The 24527-nt window shown below is 47.5% G+C and overlaps 3 protein-coding genes across 6 annotated transcripts in view; 2 read left to right on the top strand and 1 right to left on the bottom strand.

Annotated features, from left to right (window-relative positions):
• Positions 1-24527, bottom strand: part of LOC117354717 (zinc finger protein 850-like) — a 948741-nt gene that overhangs the window by 477424 nt on the left and 446790 nt on the right. The window lies entirely within an intron of this gene.
• Positions 1-24527, top strand: part of LOC117354718 (zinc finger protein 585A-like) — a 314357-nt gene that overhangs the window by 4176 nt on the left and 285654 nt on the right. The gene's annotated exons all lie outside the window — the stretch shown is intronic.
• Positions 49-24365, top strand: LOC117354726 (zinc finger protein 665-like). 2 transcript variants are annotated; one of them, XM_033932656.1, is made up of 3 exons: positions 49-82; positions 1441-1567; positions 21548-24365. In XM_033932656.1, the coding sequence occupies exons 2-3, from the start codon at positions 1444-1446 to the stop codon at positions 24217-24219; spliced, it is 2796 nt and encodes a 931-aa protein (XP_033788547.1). In that variant the 5' UTR covers positions 49-82; positions 1441-1443; the 3' UTR covers positions 24220-24365. The 2 variants fall into 2 exon arrangements, with proteins under 2 accessions (XP_033788547.1, XP_033788546.1); XM_033932655.1 differs by lacking the exon at positions 49-82 and adding an exon at positions 433-475.

Here is a 24527-nt window from a genome sequence, read left to right as displayed (position 1 = left end):
TGGATTGTAGAGACAGAGAAGGCAGACGCTGGAAGGAAGAAAGTGAAAAGAAGATGAAAGCAGAAACCAGAGACAACAAAAGGTAGAAACAAATAATTTTATTTCTATTTTATGATTTGAATATATCAGATTTGAAATATATATCCTGCTAGAGCTGGTGTTAGACATAACTTGGGGACTGCAAAGTCAAGGCAGTGGCATAGGGATCTCTCTGACCAGGGGGGCAGTTGCCCTAGTTGCACTTCCCTAACCCTATTCCTGCTATGTGTGACTGCGGTATTCTGTTAGCATGATATTTCTGTGTAGCATTCTGTAATAATTTGGCTTATTCTGTTTTCTTGATAGTAGAGACAGTGTTCCCTCTAAGCTGCGCTGGCGCACAAAATATTACCTCGCAGCGCACAAGTTTCTCGTCACAGCGCACAAACGTGCTTGCAGGCAGGCGAGCTGGCAGTCCATGAAACGCGTCGCAAAGGTAAGGGGAGGCTGGGGGAGGAATCGGACGTCGGGGTGGGGGTGCGAGCAGGGAGGGGGGCAGCTTCAAAGGTCAAAAATTTACAATAGCGACACAACATATTTATTTGGCTCATAACTTGCTGGCGCCCGATATTTTTAGCTCACAGTGAAAAAATTTTGCTCACAACACCCGCCCGCTTAGAGGGAACACTGGTCAGAAGGGGTGTCATTAGATACCCCTTCTCTCAACCAAGCCTTCTAATGCTGCCCCAGACCTGGTGTTATTTTTTCTGTTTGATAAATGTGCTTGACAGCTTTCTTTTTTTAGTTTTGCTGCGGGATACTAAATGACCAAATTTAAATGCAGTCTGCGTTAATGGTTTCAGCGCCCACCCTGAAACAATTAGAGCATTGGATGCTGAAGAAGGCCTGGTTTGGCGCAAACTACGCAGAAGCAGTAGCAGAGCAATCAGAGGGTCTTATATACGTGCAAACACATTTAAAACTTGAAAAAGTTAGGATGATAAACAAAAGACCAGGAAAAGGGGAATTCACTGTTTGTGTGAGGTGTTAGGTTGGGCAGGACCATGTGGAAATCAGGTGTAGATATACATAATACATACATAGAGGTATTAATGACGCCATCTTGTTTTCTGTCTCTCTCTGTCCTCTCTGCATCTTTGTGCAGTTTCCCACCTTGATTTCATGGCTCTAAATAATAGCAGACCTCTCAGTCTGGCTTGTGGAAGATATAGGGTTTCACATTTTTGAATAGAGATAGTTATATGTATCTTATGAATGCAATAAACCGTGTTGTGTGTGAAGGGATCCCTATGAATGATGTGTGAGAGAATGATTTGTATTTAATTTCAAATGTTTTACATATATAAGATTTAAGAAACTTTAAGGGAGCCTAAGAGACAACATCTGGAAATGGTTAAGTTAAGTCAGAGACACTGAGTGTGTTTCTGGTTTGTGTTTCAGGTGATGGTGACATTTGAGGACATCACCGTCTCCTTCTCTCAGGAGGAGTGGGAATATTTAGATGAAGGGCAGAAGGAGCTTCACCAGGAGGTGATGAAGGAGAATTATGAGATCCTGAGGTCTCTAGGTAAGGATTGCATTATCTGCATTTTCTTCAGGCACAGGGCTGAGTTACTGATTTTCTGTTCCAGTGCAATAGGTGACAGTAGGATTATTTCCCTTTAGCCGCATGGTTGCAGAAGGAATCCATTCCGGATTTTTCACTCTGCCGCTGGTCTATTTACTGTTCAGTTTAGTGCCCTCTACAGTTTTTTCCTTCTGCACGCATGGATGCAGTTGTGTCTGTTCTGCTTTCCCCATTTTCAATGTAATTTTGTCCCTTTTTCAGACATCGGAGTGGAAGTTCCAGGCCAGCCAATCGCTGCCTGACTGTCCCAAAACTTCCTCTCTGACGTCAGAATTGACGTTGGGGGGAAGACTTCTAGGCCGGTCATTGTGCAGTCGCTGTATTCACCTCGACTGGTCCTGTTGCTGCGGTGGTGGGGAAGCAGGGAGAGAGAAATTAACCACAGATTAACCAGGTCCACAAAAAGGTTAATATAATTGAAGAGAGAACTTCTTATTAAATAATAATATTAAATGAAGGAAAAGATCTCAGAATTGCCACTCCAAGGATCATAATGTTATCATCCCTTTAAGGAATTGGGTGTGGATATCTTTCATGGATCTAAAAAACCTTCATGTTATTATTTAAAAAGACTTAATTCATCATGTTTTTGTAAAATTTCTATGAATGACTTATTTCGTCAAAATTCATCTACTCAATAATTTAAATTTCTAAAATTATAACTTTTTCTTTTAAACTTTTTATATCGTATATCCAAGCAGTGCAAATAGCAATTATTTTTGTGCAAATTGCAGTTGAAAAATGTGCAAAACAGGCAAAATAACTTATAGCATGGCAATAATAAGCCTTAGATAAGTAAAGCCTTAAAAGAGTACTTATCTTTCTATGTGAGATAAAGCGGGGCGTGAGCAGAATTAATTTCCTGACGCTTTATCTCACATAGAAAGATAAGTGCTCTTTTAAGGCTTTACTTATCTAAGGCTTATTATTGCCATGCTATAAGTTATTTTACTTCAATGGGGGAAACAGGCCTTCAGGGATGGTGGCATAGGCCTTTAGGGGTGGGGTGCAGGCCTTCAGGGGGAGGTACAGACCTTCATGGGGGACAGACCTTCAGGGGAGGGGGGCCCTGGTGTAGAAGTACATGGAGGAAGGGAGGGAAGGGGGGTTCAAAGAGACGTGCATATGCCAGATTTTTTGGGGGGAAGAAATAATGGGTCTGAAAATAGAGGAGAGGGAGAGAGATGATGGACAATGGGATTTAGGGAGGGAAGGAACAGAAAGGGAGAGAAGTTGGACACATGGGATGGTGTGGAGGGGGATAGAGATACTGGATAGGAGGGTAGTTAGGAAAAGAAAGGGAGAGATGGTGGACCCTGGAGTGGTGGGGAAGGAGGGAGAGATGCTGGATGAAAGGATAGTTAAGAAAAGGTGGAGACGAATAAAAGGAAAGATGGCAGACCTCCTGGGGAGGGAAGGGAAACGGAAGGGGAGGACAGAGATGGCAGATGGATGGTTAGCATGGAGAAAGAAGAAAGAAGGAGACCCTGGCAAGCAAGTTTTCAGAAGACAACCAGAGCCTGAGACTAACAAGATTTGAATAATGACCAAACAACAAAAGGTAGAAAAACTAATTATATTTTCTGTTTTGTGATTACAATATGTCAGATTTGAAACGTGTATCCTGCCAGAGCTGGTGTTAGACCGCAAACGTGAGTTAGGATTTAACAGAGAGAGGAAAAGTCTTTATTGATTCAGCAGCTCTCCTCAGTGTTGCGCTGTGAGGTGGTGCCACAGGAGACCTCTCGAGTGGTAGACCCTCATGAGGGATCCGCACTGCATCCCTCTCCTTTCCCATACATCAGGATAGTCGTGATATTGTCCTGGTGCATTGGAAGATGCCGGAGGTGCCTTTTCGGTTTGCGTGCTCCATGGCTCATCTGTATCCCATCCCGGAGGGGAATCAGGATACTTTTAAGTCACCAGTGGTGGACGCGGTGGTCTCAGCTATTGCTAAGCGGCATACGATGCCCGTAGAGGGTGTTTTTGCCTTACGGGACTCTGAGGAGCGTAAGTTGGAGACCCTCCTAAAGCAGAATTTTGATGTCTCTGCCTTGGGTGTCCTGATAGCCATTTGTGGTGGTCTGGTGGCTTGGGCCATGTTTCGGTGGGCCGAGCGTATCCTTGAACGTGAGTCTGATGACTGTTCTTTGGTGGATCAGGAAGTGGCTAAGATTGAGATGGCTGCCACTTACCTCTTGGACGCCCTCTATGACTTGTTGTGGATGTCTGGCAAATCCATGTCTTTCGGTGTGGCCACACGTTGTACCTTGTAAGCTTTGTGCTTGGGCAGCGGATACAGCGTCCAAGACTAAACTCACAAATTTCCTTTTGGGGTTCCTTTTTGTTTGGAGAGGATTTGGATAAGTTGTTTCAGACTCTGATGGAATCTAAAGTGCCCCACCTGCCTGAGGTCCATGCTCGTCTGGTGGCGTGAGTTCCACAGATACCGCCCTGGTCAGAGGACTGCTTCCTTCCCAACCTCTGATTCTTCCTGGGGTTCTTTCTTTCAGTGCATGCAGTCCTTTCGGGGGGGGGGGGCCCGTTGGGGAGCTGTGAGTCCCTCCGCTGGTTCTCCTGCTTCCCGTCCCACTCAATGACTACTCAATGCAAGTTCTTTCCACAGTGGGCAGTGATCATGTCCAATCAGTGGGTCTTGGAGGTGATTTGGGATGGTTATGCTCTGGAATTCACCCACTCCTTGCTGGATCATTTTCTAGTTTCTCCTTCTCACGTGGCATGGAACTGGCATGGAAGAAGGAGGTTTATCCCAGGACAAGCAGGCATGATATTCTCACATGTGGGTGACGCCATCTACGGAGCCCCGATGCGGACAGCATTTCAAGCAAACTTGATTGAAGATTCAAGCTTGCATGCTGCACCACGCATGCGTGCCTCCTGCTCCACTAGAGGGCGCATCCCCTCCTCGTGGTCTCCAGTTCGATTTTTTCCGCTGTGCTAAGAAGACACGTTTTTCTTAGCGCTGCCCTAGTGCCTTCTTTGCACCGCGATTTTTTATTATTTTCTTCGCTGAAAGTCGCTGTGTGTAACAAAAATTATTTATTATTATTTTCTTCCTGCTCATCGCGCTTTTCGCGCCTTTTTTTCGCGATCCGGGGGCTCCTGGATCGCCGCAACCGCGAGGCCTGATTGGCGCGGCCGCCTGGATGTCCTGGCCCATTACGGGCTTTAAAAAGTGCACCGGGTGCGAGCGTCTTCTTTCTCTCACAGACCCGCATCGCTGGTGCATCCTTTGCCTGGGGGCCGACCATCCAACTGAAACTTGCCCCCGGTGTGCAACTTTTCAACAGCGGGCGCTCCGCCGAAGACGGGCCCGCTTGGCAGAGCTATTTGCTACCGATCAACCCTCGACCTCGGCCTCGAGATCGGCCCCGGCCTCAGCCCCGGCCTCGATCTCGGCCTTGAGTACATCGGCCCCACCTCGGGACTCGACTTCGAAGACCTCGAGCTCTCATAAGTCCTCGGCCCCGGGTAAGTCCCCTCTTCCTTCCTCAGGTTCCACATCGTCAAAGAAGCCAACCTCGGGGACAACGGCCGGACAGAGTGGAAACTCCTTAACCACGGCCCCGGCGAAAACCCCGAAGACCTCGGGACGTGCCTCCACCCCTCGGGAATGCTCCGAAGCGAGATCGCCCCCGGTGGAGAGCACAGCGGCCTTGGACATGCCATCGATGCTGTCCGTGCCAGTATTCCAGGAACTGCTCCGAGCAATGATGACAACGGAGCTATCCGCTGCCATAGCTCACCCGCAACCGGCCTCGGCCTCGACCTCGCACGCGCCGGACCAGCCTGAGCAACGCGCCGAGACCCCTCGGGGAAAACCGCGCCGTTCTCGTCGCCTCTCCTCTTCATCGGATTCCTCTCCGAGGCATTCGAAACGAAAATCGAGACCCCTCTCGAAGAAAGCCCGGAGTTCCCCTCCGGCTCGAGGGCGCACCCCCTCGACTCGATCGGGGGAGCCGCTAAGGGTCACCGAGCTGTCTCTCACCAACCCACAGCTCCTATTGACCCCCCTTCGGTCCGGGGCTCCGGTCCGAGGCCCTAGGCTTTCGCCGAGGGAGTCTGGGGAGGGATCCCCGACCAGGCACCGGTCGGTACCCAGAACCCCGGCGTCGTCCTCGAGGCGACGCAGGTCCTCGACCCCAGAGCGCTTCCACAGCGCGTCCCCGGTGTCGGACCGAGGGTCGGAGCGAGAGCCCCGCTACTCGAGGGAGGCTTCTCCTTCCTTCTCGGCCAAACGGAGGTCTCGGTCACCGTCCCCGCAAGGGCCCACGGGACCTCATCGACCATCCTTCACGAGGTTCGTCCAGGACATGGGACGTGCCCTTGACTTGGACTTACAATCTGACTCGAGGTACTCCAAGGAATACCTGGCGGAGCTGGATATGCCTTCCCTGCCCCGAGAGTCCCTACGGCTACCACTGAACCCGGTACTCGGGCAGACCCTTATCAGGAACCTCGAAACCCCATACATGGTGACGGCGGTCCCATCTAAAATGGAGTCTAAGTACCGAACGGTACCTCACCCGGGGTTTGAGCAACCACAACTGTCCCACCAATCCCTGCTGGTGGAGTCATCTCTGAAAAAAGCTCACCCCTCGAGGGTGTCCGCGGCGGTCCCTCCTGGACGCGAAGGCCAGACACTGGACAAGTTCGGACACCGGTTGTATCAGAACTCTATGATGACCGCCAGAGTCCTGAAGTACACCTTCACTTTTTCCTCCTACCTGAAGCACCTCATTGGGCGGCTGGCCTCCTTCTCGGAGAGCTTACCCACCCCTCGCCAGACAGAGTTCAGCCTCCTCCTCGAGGATTTTTCCAACCTCAGGCTGCACTTGTTCCACGCCGCTTATGACGGCTTCGAGCTATCTTCCAGGGTCGCAGCCTTCGCGATGGCCATGCGCCGGCTGGCATGGCTACGACTCGTCGATATGGACCCTAATCTGCAAGATTGATTAGCCAACCTCCCTTGCGTCTGAACACGAACGCTCCTTCGCGTCCCTTGTCCGACAGAAGCTTAAACCACAGGCCTCTCGCCCTTTCAGGGGATTACCTAGACGCTACCCCCAGAAGTCCACACCGGCCTTCTCCAGACCACCGCCGCGACGCTCCCAGGCTCACTCTAGGGCTCCACCAAAGTCACAGCCCACTGCGTCAGCGAAGCCACCTCCGTCCTTTTGACGGAATGAGCAGACGGGGGCGGGCCCCCTCCGCACCTCTACCGGGCCCCCTCCCCATCGGGGGCCACCTTCAAGCCTACTACCCCCCGCTGGAAAGCCATCACGTCGGACTCATGGGTCCTTGGCGTGATCTCATCAGGGTACTCGCTCAATTTTCAAGAGGTACCCCCCGACAGCCCACCGAGCGCGTGCCCTCCCAATCAAGCGCAGTTGCCCCTCCTCCTCTCCGAGGCACAGGACCTCCTCTGCCTGCGGGCGGTGGAACCGGTCCCCCAAAATCAAAGGGGCCAGGGGTTTTACTCCCGTTACTTCCTGGTACCAAAGAAGACGGGAGACCTGCGCCCGATCCTAGACTTAAGGCGCCTGAACAAGTTTCTGGTACAGGAAAAGTTCCGGATGCTTTCACTTCCAATTCTTTACCCCTTGATCAGTGAAGGCGATTGGCTCTGCTCCCTCGACCTGAAGGAGGCTTTCACCCATGTTCCGGTGCACCCTGCTTGCCGCAAGTTCCTGCGCTTTCAGGTGGGAGACCTCCACCTGCAATACCGGGTCCTCCCCTTCGGCCTGTCCTCGTCCCCCCGAGTCTTCACGAAGTGCCTCGTAGTGGTCGCGGCTGCCTTACGCTCCCAAGGTCTGCAGGTATTCCCCTAACTGGACGATTGGTTGATCAAAGACTCGACCAGGGAGGGGGCTATCTCAGCAACCCAACAGACTATTACTTTTCTTCAGTGTCTGGGGTTCGAGATAAACTTCCCAAAATCCCAGCTATGCCCCTCTCAATCCTTACAATTCATCGGAGCCGTGCTGGACATGGTCCGCCTTCGCTCCTTCCTCCCTCCTCAGCGTCGGGAGGCATTGGTAAACCTGAGCCGACAAGTCTCAAATCGAACTCGATCTCAGCACGTCAAATGATGACACTCCTCGGCCATATGGCCTCCACAGTCCACGTCACCCCGCTTGCCCGCCTTCATCTGCGGTTACCACAGTGGACTTTGGCATCACAATGGCGGCAGGATCGGGACCCGATCAACCGCCACGTGACAGTGACTCCTTCCTTGCAAAGATCGCTCCGTTGGTGAGCCGACTCTTCGAATCTTTCCAAGGGTTTGCTCTTTCTCACCCCTCCACACCACAAGGTCCTAACCACGGACTCGTCGGAGTACACTTGGGGGCTCATGTAGACGGTCTCCGCACTCAAGGGCTGTGGTCCACAGAGGACCGTCGCTGCCACATCAATGTGTTGGAACGGCCATCTACCTCGCCGCGGTGGCTTTCCAACACCTGCTTCAAGACCAGGTGGTTCTCGTCCATACGGACAACCAGGTGGCGATGTACTACATAAACAAGCAAGGAGGGACGGGGTCTTGGTCCCTCTGTCAAGAAGCTCTACGGCTCTGGGAGTGGGCGGTCTCCCAAAACATCTCCCTTCGAGCGGTTTACATCCAAGGAGAACAAAACTGCCTGGCGGACAGGCTCATCCGCCTCCTCCAGCCACACGAATGGTCCCTGCATGCCCAGGTGCTGCGACAGGTGTTCGACACGTGGTGGACCCCACAGATAGATCTGTTCGTCTCCCCCGACAACCAAAAACTGCCTCTCTTCTGCTCGAGGATATACTCCCCGGACCGTCTCGAGGCCGATGCCTTCCTCCTAGACTGGGAGGGGAAGTTTCTTTATGCGTTCCCGCCACTTCCTCTGATTCTGAGGATGCTGGTCCATCTGACGTCGGCAAGGGCCACTCTGATCCTCATCGCCCCTCGATGGCCTCATCAGCCCTGGTTTTCCCTACTACTTCAACTCAGTGCCAGGGAACCTCTACTTCTACCCGTCTTTCCCTCTCTGCTATCACAGAGTCGGGGCTCACTGTTACATCCCAATCTTCAGTCTCTTCATCTGACTGCTTGGTTCCTTTCCCCCTGAATTCCTTCCCAGTATCTCAGTCAGTCAGGGAAGTGTTGGAGACATCCCGGAAAGTCTCGACCAGACTCTGCTATTCTCAGAAGTGGACTAGATTCTCGTCCTGGTGTTCATCTCACCGCCAGGACCCGGTGTCGGTCCCTGTGTCCTTGGTTCTGGAGTACCTGCTTCATTTATCCCACTCGGGCCTAAAGACCAATTCCATTCGAGTGCACCTTAGTGCGATTGCTGCCTTTCACCAGCCCCTGGAAGGAAAGGCGCTCTCACTCCATCCCCTGGTCTCTCGCTTCATGAAAGGTCTTCTGAATGTTCATCCGCCACTCAAACCATCACCGGTGGTTTGGGATCTTAATGTGGTTCTGGCTCAAATGATGAAACCCCCCTTTGAGCCCATGGATAAATGTCACCTAAAATTTCTCACTTGGAAAGTGATCTTCCTACTCGCATTCACATCTGCCCGAAGAGTTAGTGAGCTGCAGGCTTTGATAGCGGACCCACCTTTCACTGTATTCCATCACAACAAGGTGGTTCTCCGCACTCATCCTAAGTTCCTACCTAAGGTGGTGTCCGATTTCCATCTCAACCAGTCCATTGTTCTACCTATGTTCTTCCCCAAGCCCCACTCTCATCCCGGAGAAGTGGCGCTTCACACTCTCGACTGCAAGCGGGCGTTGGCCTTCTACCTCCAACGCACCCAGTCTCATCGGACGGGCCCCCAATTGTTTTTGTCCTTCGACCCTAACAGGTTGGGGCGCCCAGTTTCCAAGCGCACCCTGTCCAACTGGTTGGCTGCTTGCATCTCTTTCTGCTACGCTCAGGCTGGTCTCGCGCTGCATGGTCGAGTGACGGGACATAAGGTCCGAGCGATGGCAGCTTCGATAGCTTTCCTCAGGTCCACGCCTATCGAGGATATCTGCAAGTCTGCCACGTGGTCTTCGGTTCATACTTTCACCTCACTACTGCCTGGATACACTGTCCAGAAGCGATGGCCGGTTTGGCCAATCGGTCTTACGTAACCTATTTGCTTGAATTGCCAACCTCCCTCCATCCCTGGTCAGTTAGCTTGGAGGTCACCCACATGTGAGAATATCATGCCTGCTTGTTCTGGGATAAAGCACAGTTACTTACCGTAACAGGTGTTATCCAGGGACAGCAGGCATATATTCTCACAACCCGCCCACCTCCCCGGGGTTGGCTTCTTTGCTGGATATGTGAACTGGAGACCACGAGGAGGGGATGCGCCCTCTAGTGGAGCAGGAGGCACGCATGCGTGGTGCAGCATGCAAGCTTGAATCTTCAATCAAGTTTGCTTGAAATGCTGTCCGCATCGGGGCTCCGTAGATGACGTCACCCACATGTGAGAATATATGCCTGCTGTCCCTGGATGTCTGTCGGGTCCTTTGCTCTAATGTTCATTGGACCCAGGAATTCAGGAAATTGGATCATCTATTTGTCCTTTTGGCGGGTCCTCATAAGGGGGATGGTGCTTTCAAGACTGGTATTGCACGATGGATTAAGGAGACTATTGCTTCTGCGTATCTTCTTTAGAAAGAGCCTGTTCCACTCGGGGTCAGGCGGCTTCATGGGCTAAGTCAAAGAACAGCAGCTGTAGCTCGGCTGGGGTAGCTGGCAAGCTGTGGGGACTCTTTCCTGCAGGGGTCCTATCCTATACATTTTCCAAGATCATTCCTGTTGGTTAGTTGTTTCTCCTGTTTGGAGTAATGTTACTGTTTATGGTTATTTTTTTCTTGGTTCTGCTTGGCTATTCAGCAGACTGAGGTATATAGGGAAGGGCCAGCTATTATGTACCATACCAAATTTTGGTCTCAGTCTCCACCTGTTGGTCATGATGAGATATTACCCATCAGTGAAGATATTTCCCTAAATAGTCACTTACCTGGGTAGTCACCCACAAAGGAATACAACACGAAGGGGAGAATTTGACTTGTCGATACCCAGAAGAAGAAAGAGCGAAGCACACCGAGGACATTGACTTGAGACCGAAGCAAAATTTGAAGAAGGGAAAGTCAGCGATCCTAGTGGGGGACTCGATCCTGAGGCATGTGGACAGCCACATAGCAGGAGGGAGAAAGGATCGATTGGTGACCTGCCTCCCGGGAGCGAGAACAAAGGTCATCGTGGACAACATTGGAAAGGATCCTGGAAGGAGCGGAGACAGAAGAGACCACAGTAATGATCCACATCGGGAATAATGATGTCAGCAGGAGAGACTACAGAAGAAGCACACTCATAGAACAGTTCAAGATTCTGGGAAGGAAGCTGAAGACCCAGAAGATAGCATTCTCAGAGATCCTACCGGTACCGAGGGCAGATGTGAAAAGGCAGGAGGAACTACAATCAATAAATGCGTGGATGAGGAAATGGTGTGAGGAAGAAGGATTCCACTTCGTGAGGAACTAGACAGCGTTCTGGGGCAAGAGCAAGCTCTACAGGAGTGATGGACTACAGCTGAGCGTGGCTGGAACTAGACTTGTAGCAAACAACGTCAGGAGAGGACTAGAACAGGCTATAAACTGAGAGGAAGGGGAAAGCCGACAGTCAACCAAGCGTCGACGATTCGGAAGAAGGTATCTCGTGAAGATACTGAGGGGAAACAAGGCTGGGAAAAAACAAGAGACAAATTACAGGAGTCGGCTAACCCAGAAGGAGAGGTTAGAAAGATTGTAGTAAAAGAGAAGACACTACAGACAGCAGCACAGGGAGAGGAAATGAAGACAACAAAATTCCAGGATCTGAATTGCATATATACTAACTCAAGGAGCCTAAGAAATAAAATGGGGGAATTAGAAGCCATGGCCAACGCAGAGGACATAGACATCATTGGAATCTCTGAAACATGGTGGAATGAGGAAAGCAAATGGAATACAGCACTGCCGGGGTACAAGCTTTATCGCCAAGATAGGTCAGGGCAAAAAGGAGGTGGAATAGCCCTATACATAAAAGAAAGCATACAATCGACAAGAATGGACACAGCAGAGACGACAAACAGGCTGGAATCACTATGGGTTAAAATACCGGGAAGGAAAGAGCCTGAAATAAAGATGGGCCTATACTATCGTCCACCCGGGCAGTCCGGAGATATCGATGAAGAAATGGAAGCCAAGATGAAGTGAGAATGCAAATGCGGTAACACGGTTATTATGGGAGACTTCAACTAACCCGGGATAGACTAGAGTCTTGGAAGATCAAAATGCGCTAGGGAGACAGGATTCCTGGAGGCTATACAAGATTGCTTCTTGGAGCAGCTTGTTAGAGAACCGACGAGAGGAAATGTCACTCTAGATCTAATCCCAAATGGGTTAGCGGGACCTGCAAAGGAAGTAGAAGTAGTGGGACCGTTGGGAAACAGCGATCATAACATGATCAAGTTCAAGGTGGAGGTAGGAATACCGAAAGGGAAGAGAACCATAGCGACAACTTTTAACTTCAGGAAAGGAAACTACGAAGCAATGAGGGATATGGTAAGGAAAAAACTTAGGAAAACTTCAAAAAAATGGCAAACGGTAGAACATGCCTGGACTTTTTCAAGGACACGGTGAGCGAGGCGCAAAATCTGTATATCCCCAGATTCAGAAATGGGTGCAAAAAGAGTCGAACAAAAGACCTGGCGTGGATAACTAAAATAGTGAAGGAAGCGATAGGCAATAAGAAAAATTCATTCAGGAAATGGAAAAAGGACAAAACTGCGGGGAACTGGAATGAGCACAGGAAGTATCAAAAAGAATGTCACCATGTGGTTCGAAAAGCCAAAAGAGAGTATGAAGAGAGACTAGCCAAGGAAGCACAAAATTTCAAACCGTTCTTTAGATATGTTAAAGGGAAGCAACCGACTAGGGAGGAGGTGGGGACCGCTGGACGACGGAGAAAGGAAGGGAGTGGTGATGGAGGAGAAAGAAGTAGGGGGAAGGCTTAACATGTTCTTTTTGTCTCTATTTACAAACGAAGACACAACCAACATACTGGAACCTGAGCAATTCTTGAATTGGAAAAGTCAAGAAGAAAAATTAACATCCATGGAAGTGAGTCTTAAAGATGTGCGCAGGCAGATAGAAAAACTAAAAACTGACAAATCTCCGGGGCCGGATGGAATCCAACCAAGGGTTCTGAAGGAACTAAAGGAGGAGATAGTGGAACTACTGCGGCAAATTTGCAACCTATCCCTGAAAACAGGCGTGATCCCGGAGGACTGGAAGATAGCCAACGTTACACCCATTTTTAAAAAGGGATCAAGAGGAGACCCGGGAAACTACAGACCTCGGTTCCGGGGAAAAAGGCGGAAGCACTGATAAAAGAAAGCATCGATGAACATTTTGAAAGAAACGAACTTCTGATATCCAGCCAACATGGTTTCTGAAAGGGGAGATCGTGCCTGACTAACTTATTGCACTTTTTTGAGGGAATTAACAAATGGATGGACAGAGGAGACCCCATAGACATCATATACCTGGACTTCCAAAAAGCCTTTGACAAGGTACCTCATGAACACCTATTTTATTGAGTTTCAGTCGTAATGCAAAGCAATTAAACACACATGTAATATTACAATAAAGCACTTTGAACTAATAAATATACCTAAACAATCATTTTAACCCTCCCAGCCCCTGATTAATAATCCACTACTAATGACCATTTAAAAATCTTCATGTACCCCTCCCCCCTGGATGTGTATCGATCAATCCTTACAATCATTTCTCAATGTTTTATAATTCCCTTGCTGTACAGCCAACATCCGTTCCATTTTAAAAATATGCCATAAAGATTCCCACCCAAAATTGTAAGTTAACCTGTCCCAGTTTTTCCAATTTCTCAAAATTAGTTGAACAGCAACTCCTGTCGTTATCAAAAGGAATTTATCCTTAAAAATGACCTGTGATACCTTTACCACGGGATCGCGTCGGGAGGGAGCGTGCTTCCGGGTTGGGGAGCGGCCTGTGAAGTTTGCTGGGGCCGGCTACCACGATCGCAGCCTGGAGCAGGCCAGAAGACGCCAGGATGCAGGGAGGGTAAGCAGGGGAATCAATACAGGGGGCCATAGGGAGAGGGAAAGGGGGCTGCTTTGGGGGGAGGGGTGTGCTGAGGGGAGTCAGAAGGGGCCATGGAGAGACAGGGAGAGGGAAAGGGGGCTGCTTTGGGGGAGGGGTGTGCTGGGGACAGTCAGGTTTGCTCTGGGTGAAACACAGAAGGGACCATGGAGAGACAGGGAGAGGGAAAGGGGGCTACTTTGGGGGAGGGGTGTGCTGGGGACAGACAGTTTTGCACTGGGGGGAAGACAGAAGGGGGCCATGGAGAGACAATTAGGGAGAAGGAAAGGGGACTGCTTTTGGGGATAGGGGTGTGCTGGAGGCAGACAGCTTTGCTCGGGCGGGGGGGGGGAGGAAGACAGAAGGACACAGACATCGGCCAAGGAGAGAGAGATAAAGAAACACAGACATACAGACACACATATATTCTAGCACCCGTTAATGTAACGGGCTTAACGACTAGTTCAATAATATAATATAATATGATATTATTTTATCTATTATTTTATCTATTAACTTCGGAGAATTGAACATGAACTCAAAACAATAATAAATCCATTAGTTTTGACCCATAAAATTTATCTTTCAACCTCTAAATATATATATATATATATATATATATATATATATATATAAATAATCAAATTAAAATAAAACTTAAAATAAAAATAGTGAATAAAATGTCAGAGTTTGGTTTTTTTTTTCCAAAAAACGTCACTGCAGGCCATTCTTCAGTACACAATTCCAGTTCCCCTCTCTTCTCATGAGCTCCTGGCATTATATCACATAACCCCACCTTACGTAACTTCAACGTCAAGCCGCTCACATTACGGGGCATTCCCTCATGCCCAATTTTCCTCCAATCAGCTGATATTAAAGAAGACAAGGAGGATTCCACCCCATAACCGGCAATTTTCAACTGTCAAACACTGTTTTACATTTACACCAAAACTTCCAGTGACGTCATCGGGGTCCCCCCCTCTGTGTGAAAAATTGCTGCAGCTGCAAGGCGTGACCGCAGGGCATGCCCTAAGGGGCACGCCCTGCCCCTTGGGAGCCACGAGGAGTCAGGAGGTGTTGAGAGGGTAGACCATCTTTGGGTAAGATCCAAAAAATTTTTGTGTGAATATATTGATGGGTAAAGGAAAAGCTAAACCCAAAAGCTCCACCCCTGCCGCAGCCGGCCCTGTGGACCACCACCTAATACCAGTGACTCCCTCACAAGTTACCCAAGAGTATGCTTCCGTTCCGGGTGCATCTTTAAGTCCCCTTGAAAGGACTCCACCCCTTCCACCATTATCCGATGATGGGGAGCCTAAAGTAGCCCCCAGAGAAACTTCTGAGGAACCCCGAAAGTCAATAACTTTATCCAAATTACAACATATGTCATTACCTAAAGCATTAACTTTATTGGATTCAAGGGATGATAATCGGTAAACCTCAGAGGAACCAAAGGATATTACCTTGAAGGATTTGTGGAAAGCTTATTAAGATCAGTTGTTAAACAATCCTCAGATTTCTCAGTCGAAGTTGTAAAGAAGTTTGAAAGTGTGGATTCCAATCTCAATTTGGTAGACAAAAGATTAATGTTGGTTGAAACACAGACATCAACTTCTGCGATTAAGGATGTCTGTGTAATTCATTCAAAACTGGAAATTATGGAGAATTTGTCACGCTCAAGAAATCTCCGATTTGTTAATTTTCCCATGACGCACTCGATATCTCCAGAGATTTTATTACAAAAATATTTGAAAGAGATATTAGGTTTAACAAATTCAGAAACTTTTCTATACAAAATTGTTATTATATACCACAGAAAAAAAAAGTAAAATCAGATCAGGGAAACTTTTAGTTTCTGCTGAGTTCGATTTAACTCACTTCCTGGAAGATTCCCAAGATGTCATTAAAACTAGGGCTACTCTTTTGATGAATTAGATAAAAATTTACTCCTGAAATTATATTTCAAAATCAAAACAACAAAATTCTGTGGTGATACTCTATTGATATTCCCAGATGTGGCTAGAGCTACCCAAATGCGAAGGAAGGAATTTCTTCCCTTAAAACTTAGGGTTTTAGCTCAGGCCGCTAGTTTTTTTCCTAAAATTTCCTTGTAAGTGTATAATCAAAATACAAGAGAAGGAATTTACTTTTTGGGACCCCACACAGCTCAGCAATTGTTAAGTTTTCGTGAACAAGAGAAAGATAAAGGGGTCCTTTTATCAAGCCGCACTAGTGGGGTTAGCGTGTCGGACATTTCATCATGCGCTAACCCCCATTGCGTCTTAAATCCCTACCAAAGCTTGATAAAAGGACCCCAAAGTAAACTAGTTATTCACTGATCTTTAAAAGGAATCTGAGAATAAGAAGCAAAAAACTAGAATGATATAACTTGGGGGAAGATTTCTGTTTTCTTAAGTTGGATTTTTATTTATAACTAGTCTTTAAGCCCGTTACAAGGAAGCAGCCGCGTAGCAGGAGAGGGCAGAGGAAGCAGACTTGGACCAGGAAGAGGAGAGGTAGCCGGGAGAGAAAGAGGGCAGCGGCGAGAGTTAGCTCCGCCCACCCGCGTCACCAGTCGCGTCAGCGCCTGGACTCCCCCTTAAGAGAAGGGGGGCCAACGGCCCGTGGCGAAGGCGAGTGGCAAAGGCGCTCGCCTTAGCGAGAGCGCCTTTGCGAAGGGCCTTGAGAAGGGTCAAGCAAAAACAGCCAAGGACTCCAGAGCACGCATGTAAGGAGAGCGCACACATAAGAAGGAAACACACAAGACACACACAAGCAGGAAAGGATAAAGAAGCAGCAGGCTCCGGGGACAAGAAAGAGGCCCAAGGGAGGATAAAAGACCCACCAAGACAAAAAGCGACAGAAGAAGTAGACAGGAAAGAGCCAAGCACAGGAGAGAGCACAGCGCCCGCCCACATAAAGACATAAGACAAGGGAGAGAGCATCTAGTGGACTGCGAAGAAAGAGAAATGGAAGCAGCAAGAACCCGGAGGAGCTTCCCAGTGTACTGCACGGAGTGTCATATGTGTGACTACCTTCCTTCGGGAAGGCAGGCATACATATGCAGTCGGTGTCAGGAACCGGAAAGCCTGAAGAAGGAAGTTGGTCGACTGCAGTGCAAGGTTCAAGAGCTGGAGGGGCTCCACATCTCGGAAGCACCTTTCAAGACAACTGAAGACCCCGCAAGAGAAAGCCACATCGAGGAGCAAGTAAGGGAGCTCGAAATATTCATCGAGGAGGCCTACAGGCAGGTAGAAGAGCAGGATCATCAGCAGCGCTGGAGCGAGGAAGCTACGTCTTCAAGAAATGGAGGACAGGGGCCAACAGATGGAAGACAGGAACCAACAGACGCCGAGGATGAAGGACCACATGAAAGATTCAAGCAAGCAGAGAGGGCGAAGACTGGCGGGTACCCCGGAAGAGAAGTACTGAATCACACCGAGGATACAGACTTGAGACCAGTGAGGAAGCTGAACAAGGAGAAATCTGCAGTCGTCGTGGGAGACTCAATCCTGAGAGAAGTGGACAGTCACTTAGCAGGAGGGAGAGAAGATCGGCTAGTGACCTGTCTCCCAGGAGCAAGAACGAAGGACATCACCGACAGAATCGAGAGGATCCTGGATGGTGCAGAAACAGAAGAGACGGCAGTGATAATCCACGTGGGAACAAATGATGTCAACAGGAGAAATTACAGCAGGACTACGCTAACGGAACAGTTCAAGATCCTAGGAAAGAAACTGAAGCTGAGGACACAGAAGGTAGCATTCTCAGAGATTCTGCCAGTACCGAGGGCAGACGTGAAGAGGCAGACCGAGCTACAAGCAATAAACATGTGGTTGAGGAGATGGTGTGAAGAAGAAGGATTCCTTTTTGTGAGGAACTGGACAACTTTTTGGGGGAAGAACAAGCTCTTCAAGAGGGACGGACTACACCTGAGTAAGGCAGGAACGAGGCTGCTAGCAAACAACGTCAAGAGAGGAATCGAGCTGGCTTTAAACTGAGAAGAAGGGGAAAGCCAATAGTCGACCTGATGTCGACGGTTCGGACAAGAGCATCCAAAGAAGATACTGAGTGGGGAAAATGCTGGGAACAAGCAAGAGACAAACAGAAACTGTTGACCAACAAGAAGGGTAAACAGATAAAATTAGAGGAACAGGAGAGATTGGGAAATCAGGTCGCAGACGAAAAAGATGCACCAAAAAAAGAGGAAGAAAGGAACAGAAATCAGGGACTGGCAGCCCAGATAGGGGATGGCAAGAGGAGCAAAACACATGTAAAACCAGCTGAGAAAAGAAAAGACCAGGACTTAAATTGCTTGTACGCAAATGCAAGGAGCCTAAAGTCCAAAATGGGAGAATTAGAAGTCATAGCCAAAAAAGAAGACCTAGACATCATTGGAATCACGGAAACATGGTGGAACGAGGATAACCAATGGGACGTAGTACTGCCAGGATACAAACTCTATAGAAGAGACAGGACCCACAAGAAGGGTGGAGGAATAGCACTATACATAAAAGACACCATTCCCTCGTCCAGAGTGGATATAGAACCAAAGGCGGAAGGATTGGAGTCATTACAAGTTAAATTACCGGGAAAAAATGGCCTTGACATAAGATTGGGTCTATTCTATCGTCCACCTGGACAAACGGAAGCAAACGACAAAGATCTGGCAGCAGAATTGAGGCGGGAAGGCAACAACAGGAACGTGACAGTAATGGGAGATTTTTAACTACCCCGGGATAAACTGGAGTATTGGAAACTCCAACTGTGCAAGGGAAACAGAATTCTTAGAGGCTGTGAGGGACTGCTTTATGGATCAGCTTGTCAAGGAACCAACAAGAGGGAATGCCACTCTTGACCTAATCTTCAACGGAATAGGGGGACCTGCAAAAGAAGTGGAAGTAGTAGGACCACTAGGAAACAGCGATCACAACATGATTCAATACAAATTATGAGTAGGTACAGCAAAAGGGAAGAGAACCACAGTGACAATGTTCAACTTCAAGAAAGGGAACTATGATGCTACGAGAGCAATGGTAAGGAAAAAACTCAGAAATAGTTCAAGGAAAAGAGAAACTGTAGAGCAAGCCTGGTCTCTATTCAAGGGCACAGTGCAAGAAGCACAACATATGTACATCCCCAGATTTAGAAAAGGGTGCAAAAAAACCGAACAAAAGACCCCGCATGGATAAACAATGAGGTGAAGAAAGCGATAGGAGACAAGAAAATTTCATTCCGGAAATGGAAAAAGGACCAAATTGGGGAAAACTGGAAGGAACACAGAAAACGCCAAAGAGAATGTCATCAAGTGGTTAGGAGAGCGAAAAGAGAATACGAAGAGAGGCTGGCCAGGGAGGCAAAAAACTTCAAATCGTTCTTCAGATATGTTAAGGGGAAGCAACCGGCGAGGGAGGAAGTAGGACCGTTGGATGATGGAGACAAAAAGGGAGTGATAAAGGAGCAAAAAGAGGTAGCCGACAGGTTAAACAAATTCTTCTCGTCAGTCTTCACAAGTGAGGACACATCCAGTGTACCAGAATCCGACATGATCTTCCATGGTGATCAAGAAGAAAAACTGTCAACAATAGAGGTGAGCCATGAGGATGTCCTCCAACAGATAGATAGATTGAAAAGCGACAAATCACCAGGCCCGGATGGAATCCACCCTAGGGTACTAAAAGAACTAAGAAATGAGATAGCGGGAATACTCCAACGAGTTTGCAACCTATCCTTGAAAACTGGAGAGATCCCGGAGGACTGGAAGATAGCAAATGTTACACCTATCTTTAAAAAGGGGTCAAGAGGAGACCCAGGAAACTATAGGCCGGTAAGTTTGACATCGGTTCCGGGCAAGATGGTAGAAGCACTGATAAAGGACAGCATCTGTGAGCACATCAAAAAAAAATGGGCTGATGAAAGCGAGCCAACATGGCTTCTGCAAGGGAAGATCATGCCAAACAAACTTACTGCACTTCTTCGAGGGGGTAAACAATCAGTTGGACAAAGGGGAACCTGTAGACATCATTTACCTTGACTTCCAAAAGGCCTTTGACAAGGTACCCCATGAGCGGCTACTTAGGAAGCTGTGGAACCACGGGGTGGAAGGGGACGTGCACAGATGGGTCAAACACTGGTTGGCAGGCAGAAGGCAGAGGGTTGGAGTGAAGGATCACTACTCAGGCTGGAGGAGGGTCATGAGCAGCATTCCACAGGGGTCGGTACTCGGACCGCTGCTGTTCAATGTATTTATTAATGACCTGGAAACGGGAACGAAGTGTGAAGTTATAAAATTTGTGGATGACACTAAACTCTGTAGAAGGGTTAGAACTACGGAAGAGTGTGAAGACCTACAAAGGGACCTAAACAAACTGGAGGAGTGGGCGAATAAATGGCAGATGAACTTCAATGTAGGGAAATGCAAGGTCATGCATATAGGGAGAAAGAACCCGATGTTCAGCTACCAAATGGGGGGATTAGTATTAGAGGGAAGTAACCTTGAAAGAGATTTGGGTGTACTGGTGGACACAACAATGAAGTCAACGGCACAATGCGCAGCAGCCGCGAAGAAGGCAAACAGAATGTTGGGTATTATTAAGAAGGGTATTACGACCAGAACGAGAGAAGTCATTCTGCCGTTGTATCGGGCAATGGTGCGCCCGCACCTGGAGTACTGTGTTCAGTATTGGTCACCGTACCTTAAGAAGGATATGGCAATACTTGAGAGGGTCCAGAGGAGAGCGACACGAATGATTAAGGGCATGGAAAACCTTTCATACACTGAAAGATTGGAGAAGCTGGAGCTCTTCTCCCTGGAGAAGCGGAGACTCAGAGGGGACATGATAGAGACCTACAAGATCATGAAGGGCATAGAGAAAGTGGAGAGAGACAGATTCTTCAAACTTTCAAAACATAAAAGAACAAGAGGGCATTCGGAAAAATTGGAAGGGGATAGATTCAAAACAAATGCTAGGAAGTTTTTCTTTACCCAGCGTGTGGTGGACACCTGGAATGCACTTCCAGAGGACGTAATAGGACAGAGTACGGTACTGGAGTTCAAGAAAGGATTGGACAATTTCCTGCTGAAGAAAGGGATAGAGGGGTATAGATAGGGAGCTACTGCGCAGGTCCTGGACCTGTTGGGCCGCCGCGTGTGCGGACTGCTGGGCATGATGGACCTCGGGTCTGACCCAGTGGAGGCATTGCTTTATGTTCTTATGTACATTAACGGGTGCTAGAAAGCAGCCCCCTTTCCCTCTCCCCCTCCAGTTCCTCCCTAACTGTCTCTCCGTGGCCCCCCTTCTGTCTTCCCCCCATAAGCAAAACACCTCCCAGGACATCCCTCCCCCCGAAGCAGCCCCCTTTCCCTCTACCCCTACAATTCCTCCCTGACAGTGTTTCCATGGCCCCCCCTTCTGTCTCCCCTCCCAAGCAAAGCTGTCTGCCTCCCAGCACACCCCTCCCCCCCAAAGCAGACCCCTTTCCCTCTCCAGCTCCAGTTCCTCCCTGTCTCTCTTGATGGAGCTTGGGCTGGACTCAGCATGGATTTTCTTATACCTATGTGGAAAGACCAAAAAAGCACTTTTAAATATTGACTTGAATATGATCACACTCTCTTATTTGCATCTCTGGTACTGATCAGCTTGGAAATGTTGTTTTCTGAGCAGTGAGTGGGTGGTAAATTTACAAAGGGGTTTTGTATTACTGAACTTGTTCAAAGGTTTTACTCCTACAATAATATACAATGCTATTTTTTGATTTAGAAAAAGATGACCCTAAAAATAATCCCTGGAAGCTCAGTGAGAAGACTGAAGGAGTAAAGATGTTATCAGAAGGAGAGAAAGAGAACTGGGGAGAGAAGGAAAAAAATCAAAATCAAAAGTATTCACCAGGAGAGTCAGCTCTGCTCAAGATCACACAGACAGAGGAAGACCAGACGGACCAGATGAGAGATCAAAGATGTCCTTGTGATATATGTGAGATATTCCTCAGCGATCGTTCAATTCTGAAACCACATCAGAGATCTGATACTGAAGAGAGATCATCTACATGTACGGACTGTGGGAAAACCTCCAGTCAAAAGGGAGAACAGAAAACCTGCTTAAAAGAGACACATTTTACATGTTCTGACTGTGGGAAAAGTTTCAATAGGAAGAAAGAGCTAATGCAACACAAGAAAAATAATAAAGGAACTAGAATGTGTACAAGTATCGAATATGGGGAAAACCTTTTCAATAAAGGAAACATGACAAATTACCAGAAAAACAATTCAGACAAGAGAATATCTTCATATCCTGGTTGTAAAAAAAATATAAACCAGGATAAGAATTTCACAAGAAAAAACAAATTTCACCCAGGAGAAAGATCAGTTTTAAATACTGAATGTGAGAAAAGCTTCAGTGATGGGGAACCATTCACAGATCATAAAAAGGCTGAAACTGGTGAGGAATCAGCCACTTCTACTAAATCAGAAGAAATATTTTGCAAGATGGCAAATATCCCAGAATATCAGGAAACTGACAAAAATGAAAGATTATTTACTTGTGCTGACCGTGGTAGATTCACTTTCTGGAAAGGAAACCACAGAATGAAGAAGAAAATCCTCAGAGGAATGAAGCCATTTTCATGTAGTAAGTGTGGTAAAAGCTTCACAACCAAGCAACATCTCAAAATTCACCTGAGAATCCATAAAGGAATGAAGCCATTTTCATGCTCTGAGTGTGGTAAATGCTTCAGAACTAAGTCACAGCTCAAATCTCACCTGATAAGCCATACAGGAGTGAAGTCATTTACATGTGCTGAGTGTGGTAAAAGCTTCAGAAGAAAGGCACATCTCAAAATTCACCTAAGAATCCATACAGGAATGAAGCCATTTTCATGCTCGGAGTGTGGTAAAAGCTTCAGAAGAAAGGCACATCTAAAAAGACACCTGACAATCCACACTGGAATGAAATCATTTACATGTACTGAGTGTGGTAAAAGGTTCAGAACTAAGCAACAGCTCAAAATTCACCTGACAATCCATACGGGAGTGAAATCATTTTCATGCGCTGAGTGTGGCAAAAGCTTTAGTCATAAGGGAAGCCTGACAAGACACCAGTGTGTCCACACTGGAATGAAACCATTTACATGTACTGAGTGTGGTAAAGGCTTTCGTGATAAGACAACACTGACAATACACCAGAGAATTCACACTGGAGTGAAACGATTTTCATGTACTGAGTGTGGTAAATGCTTCAGAACTAAGTCACAGCTCAAAATTCACCTGAAAATCCACACAGGAGTGAAATCATTTTCATGCGCTGAGTGTGGCAAAAGCTTTAGTCATAAGGGAAGCCTGACAAGACACCAGTGTGTCCACACTGGAATGAAACCATTTACATGTACTGAGTGTGGTAAAGGCTTTCGTGATAAGACAACACTGACAATACACCAGAGAATTCACACTGGAGTGAAACGATTTTCATGTACTGAGTGTGGTAAATGCTTCAGAACTAAGTCACAGCTCAAAATTCACCTGAAAATCCACACAGGAGTGAAATCATTTTCATGCGCTGAGTGTGGCAAAAGCTTTACTCATAAGGGAAGCCTGACAAGACACCAGTGTGTCCACACTGGAATGAAACCATTTACATGTACTGAGTGTGGTAAAGGCTTTCGTGATAAGACAACACTCACAGCACACCAGATAATTCATACTGGAGAGAAACAATTTACATGTACTGAGTGTGGTAAAAGCTTCACAACCAAGCAACAGCTCAAAGTTCACCTGAGAATCCATACAGGAGTAAAGCCATTTTCATGCGCTGAGTGTGGTAAAAGCTTTAGTCAGAAGGGAAGCCTAACAATACACCAAACAATTCATACTGGAGTGAAGCCATTTACATGTACTGAGTGTGGTAAAAGCTTTCGTGATAAGACAACACTGACAATACACCAGAGAATCCATACTGGAATGAAACCATTTACATGTACTGAGTGTGGTAAAGGCTTTCGTGATAAGACAACACTGACAATACACCAGAGAATCCACACTGGAATGAAATCATTTACATGTACTGAGTGTGGTAAAAGCTTCAGAACTAAGCAACAGCTCAAAATTCACCTGAGAATCCATACAGGAGTAAAGCCATTTTCATGCGCTGAGTGTGGTAAAAGCTTTAGTCAGAAGGGAATCCTGACAGTACACCAAACAATTCATACTGGAGTGAAGCCATTTACATGTACTGAGTGTGGTAAAAGCTTCAGAATTAAGTCACATCTCAAAAGTCACCTGACAGTCCATACAGGAGTAAAGTCATTTTCATATACTGAGTGTGGTAAAAGCTTTTCTGAAAAGAAATCACTGACAATGCACCAGACAATTCACACAGGAATGAAGCCATTTTCATGCGCTCTGAGTGTGGTAAAAGCTTTAGTCAGAAGGGAATCCTGACAATACACCAAACAATTCACACTGGAGTGAAACCATTTACATGTACCAAGTGTGGTAAAAGCTTCACAACCAAGCAACAGCTCAAAATTCACCTGACAAGCCACACAGGAGTGAAGTCATTTTCATGCACTGAGTGTAGCAAAAGCTTTAGTCAGAAGGGAAGCCTGATAAGACACCAGAGTATCCACACTGGAATGAAACCATTTACATGTACTGAGTGTGGTAAAAGCTTTTATGATAAGCAAACACTCACAGCACACCAGAGAATTCACACTGGAGAGAAACCATTTACATGTACCAAGTGTGAT

This window comes from Geotrypetes seraphini, chromosome 2 (assembly GCF_902459505.1).
Source record: "Geotrypetes seraphini chromosome 2, aGeoSer1.1, whole genome shotgun sequence".
Taxonomy (NCBI): domain Eukaryota; kingdom Metazoa; phylum Chordata; class Amphibia; order Gymnophiona; family Dermophiidae; genus Geotrypetes; species Geotrypetes seraphini.
This window is presented reverse-complemented; position numbering and strand designations above follow the sequence as displayed.

Bases quoted from the DNA above. Each gene is read 5' to 3' on its own strand.
- LOC117354726 (XM_033932655.1), top strand. The intron at 1,568-21,547 runs GTAAGGATTGCA...TTTTTGATTTAG, and splicing joins TGAGATCCTGAGGTCTCTAG to AAAAAGATGACCCTAAAAAT.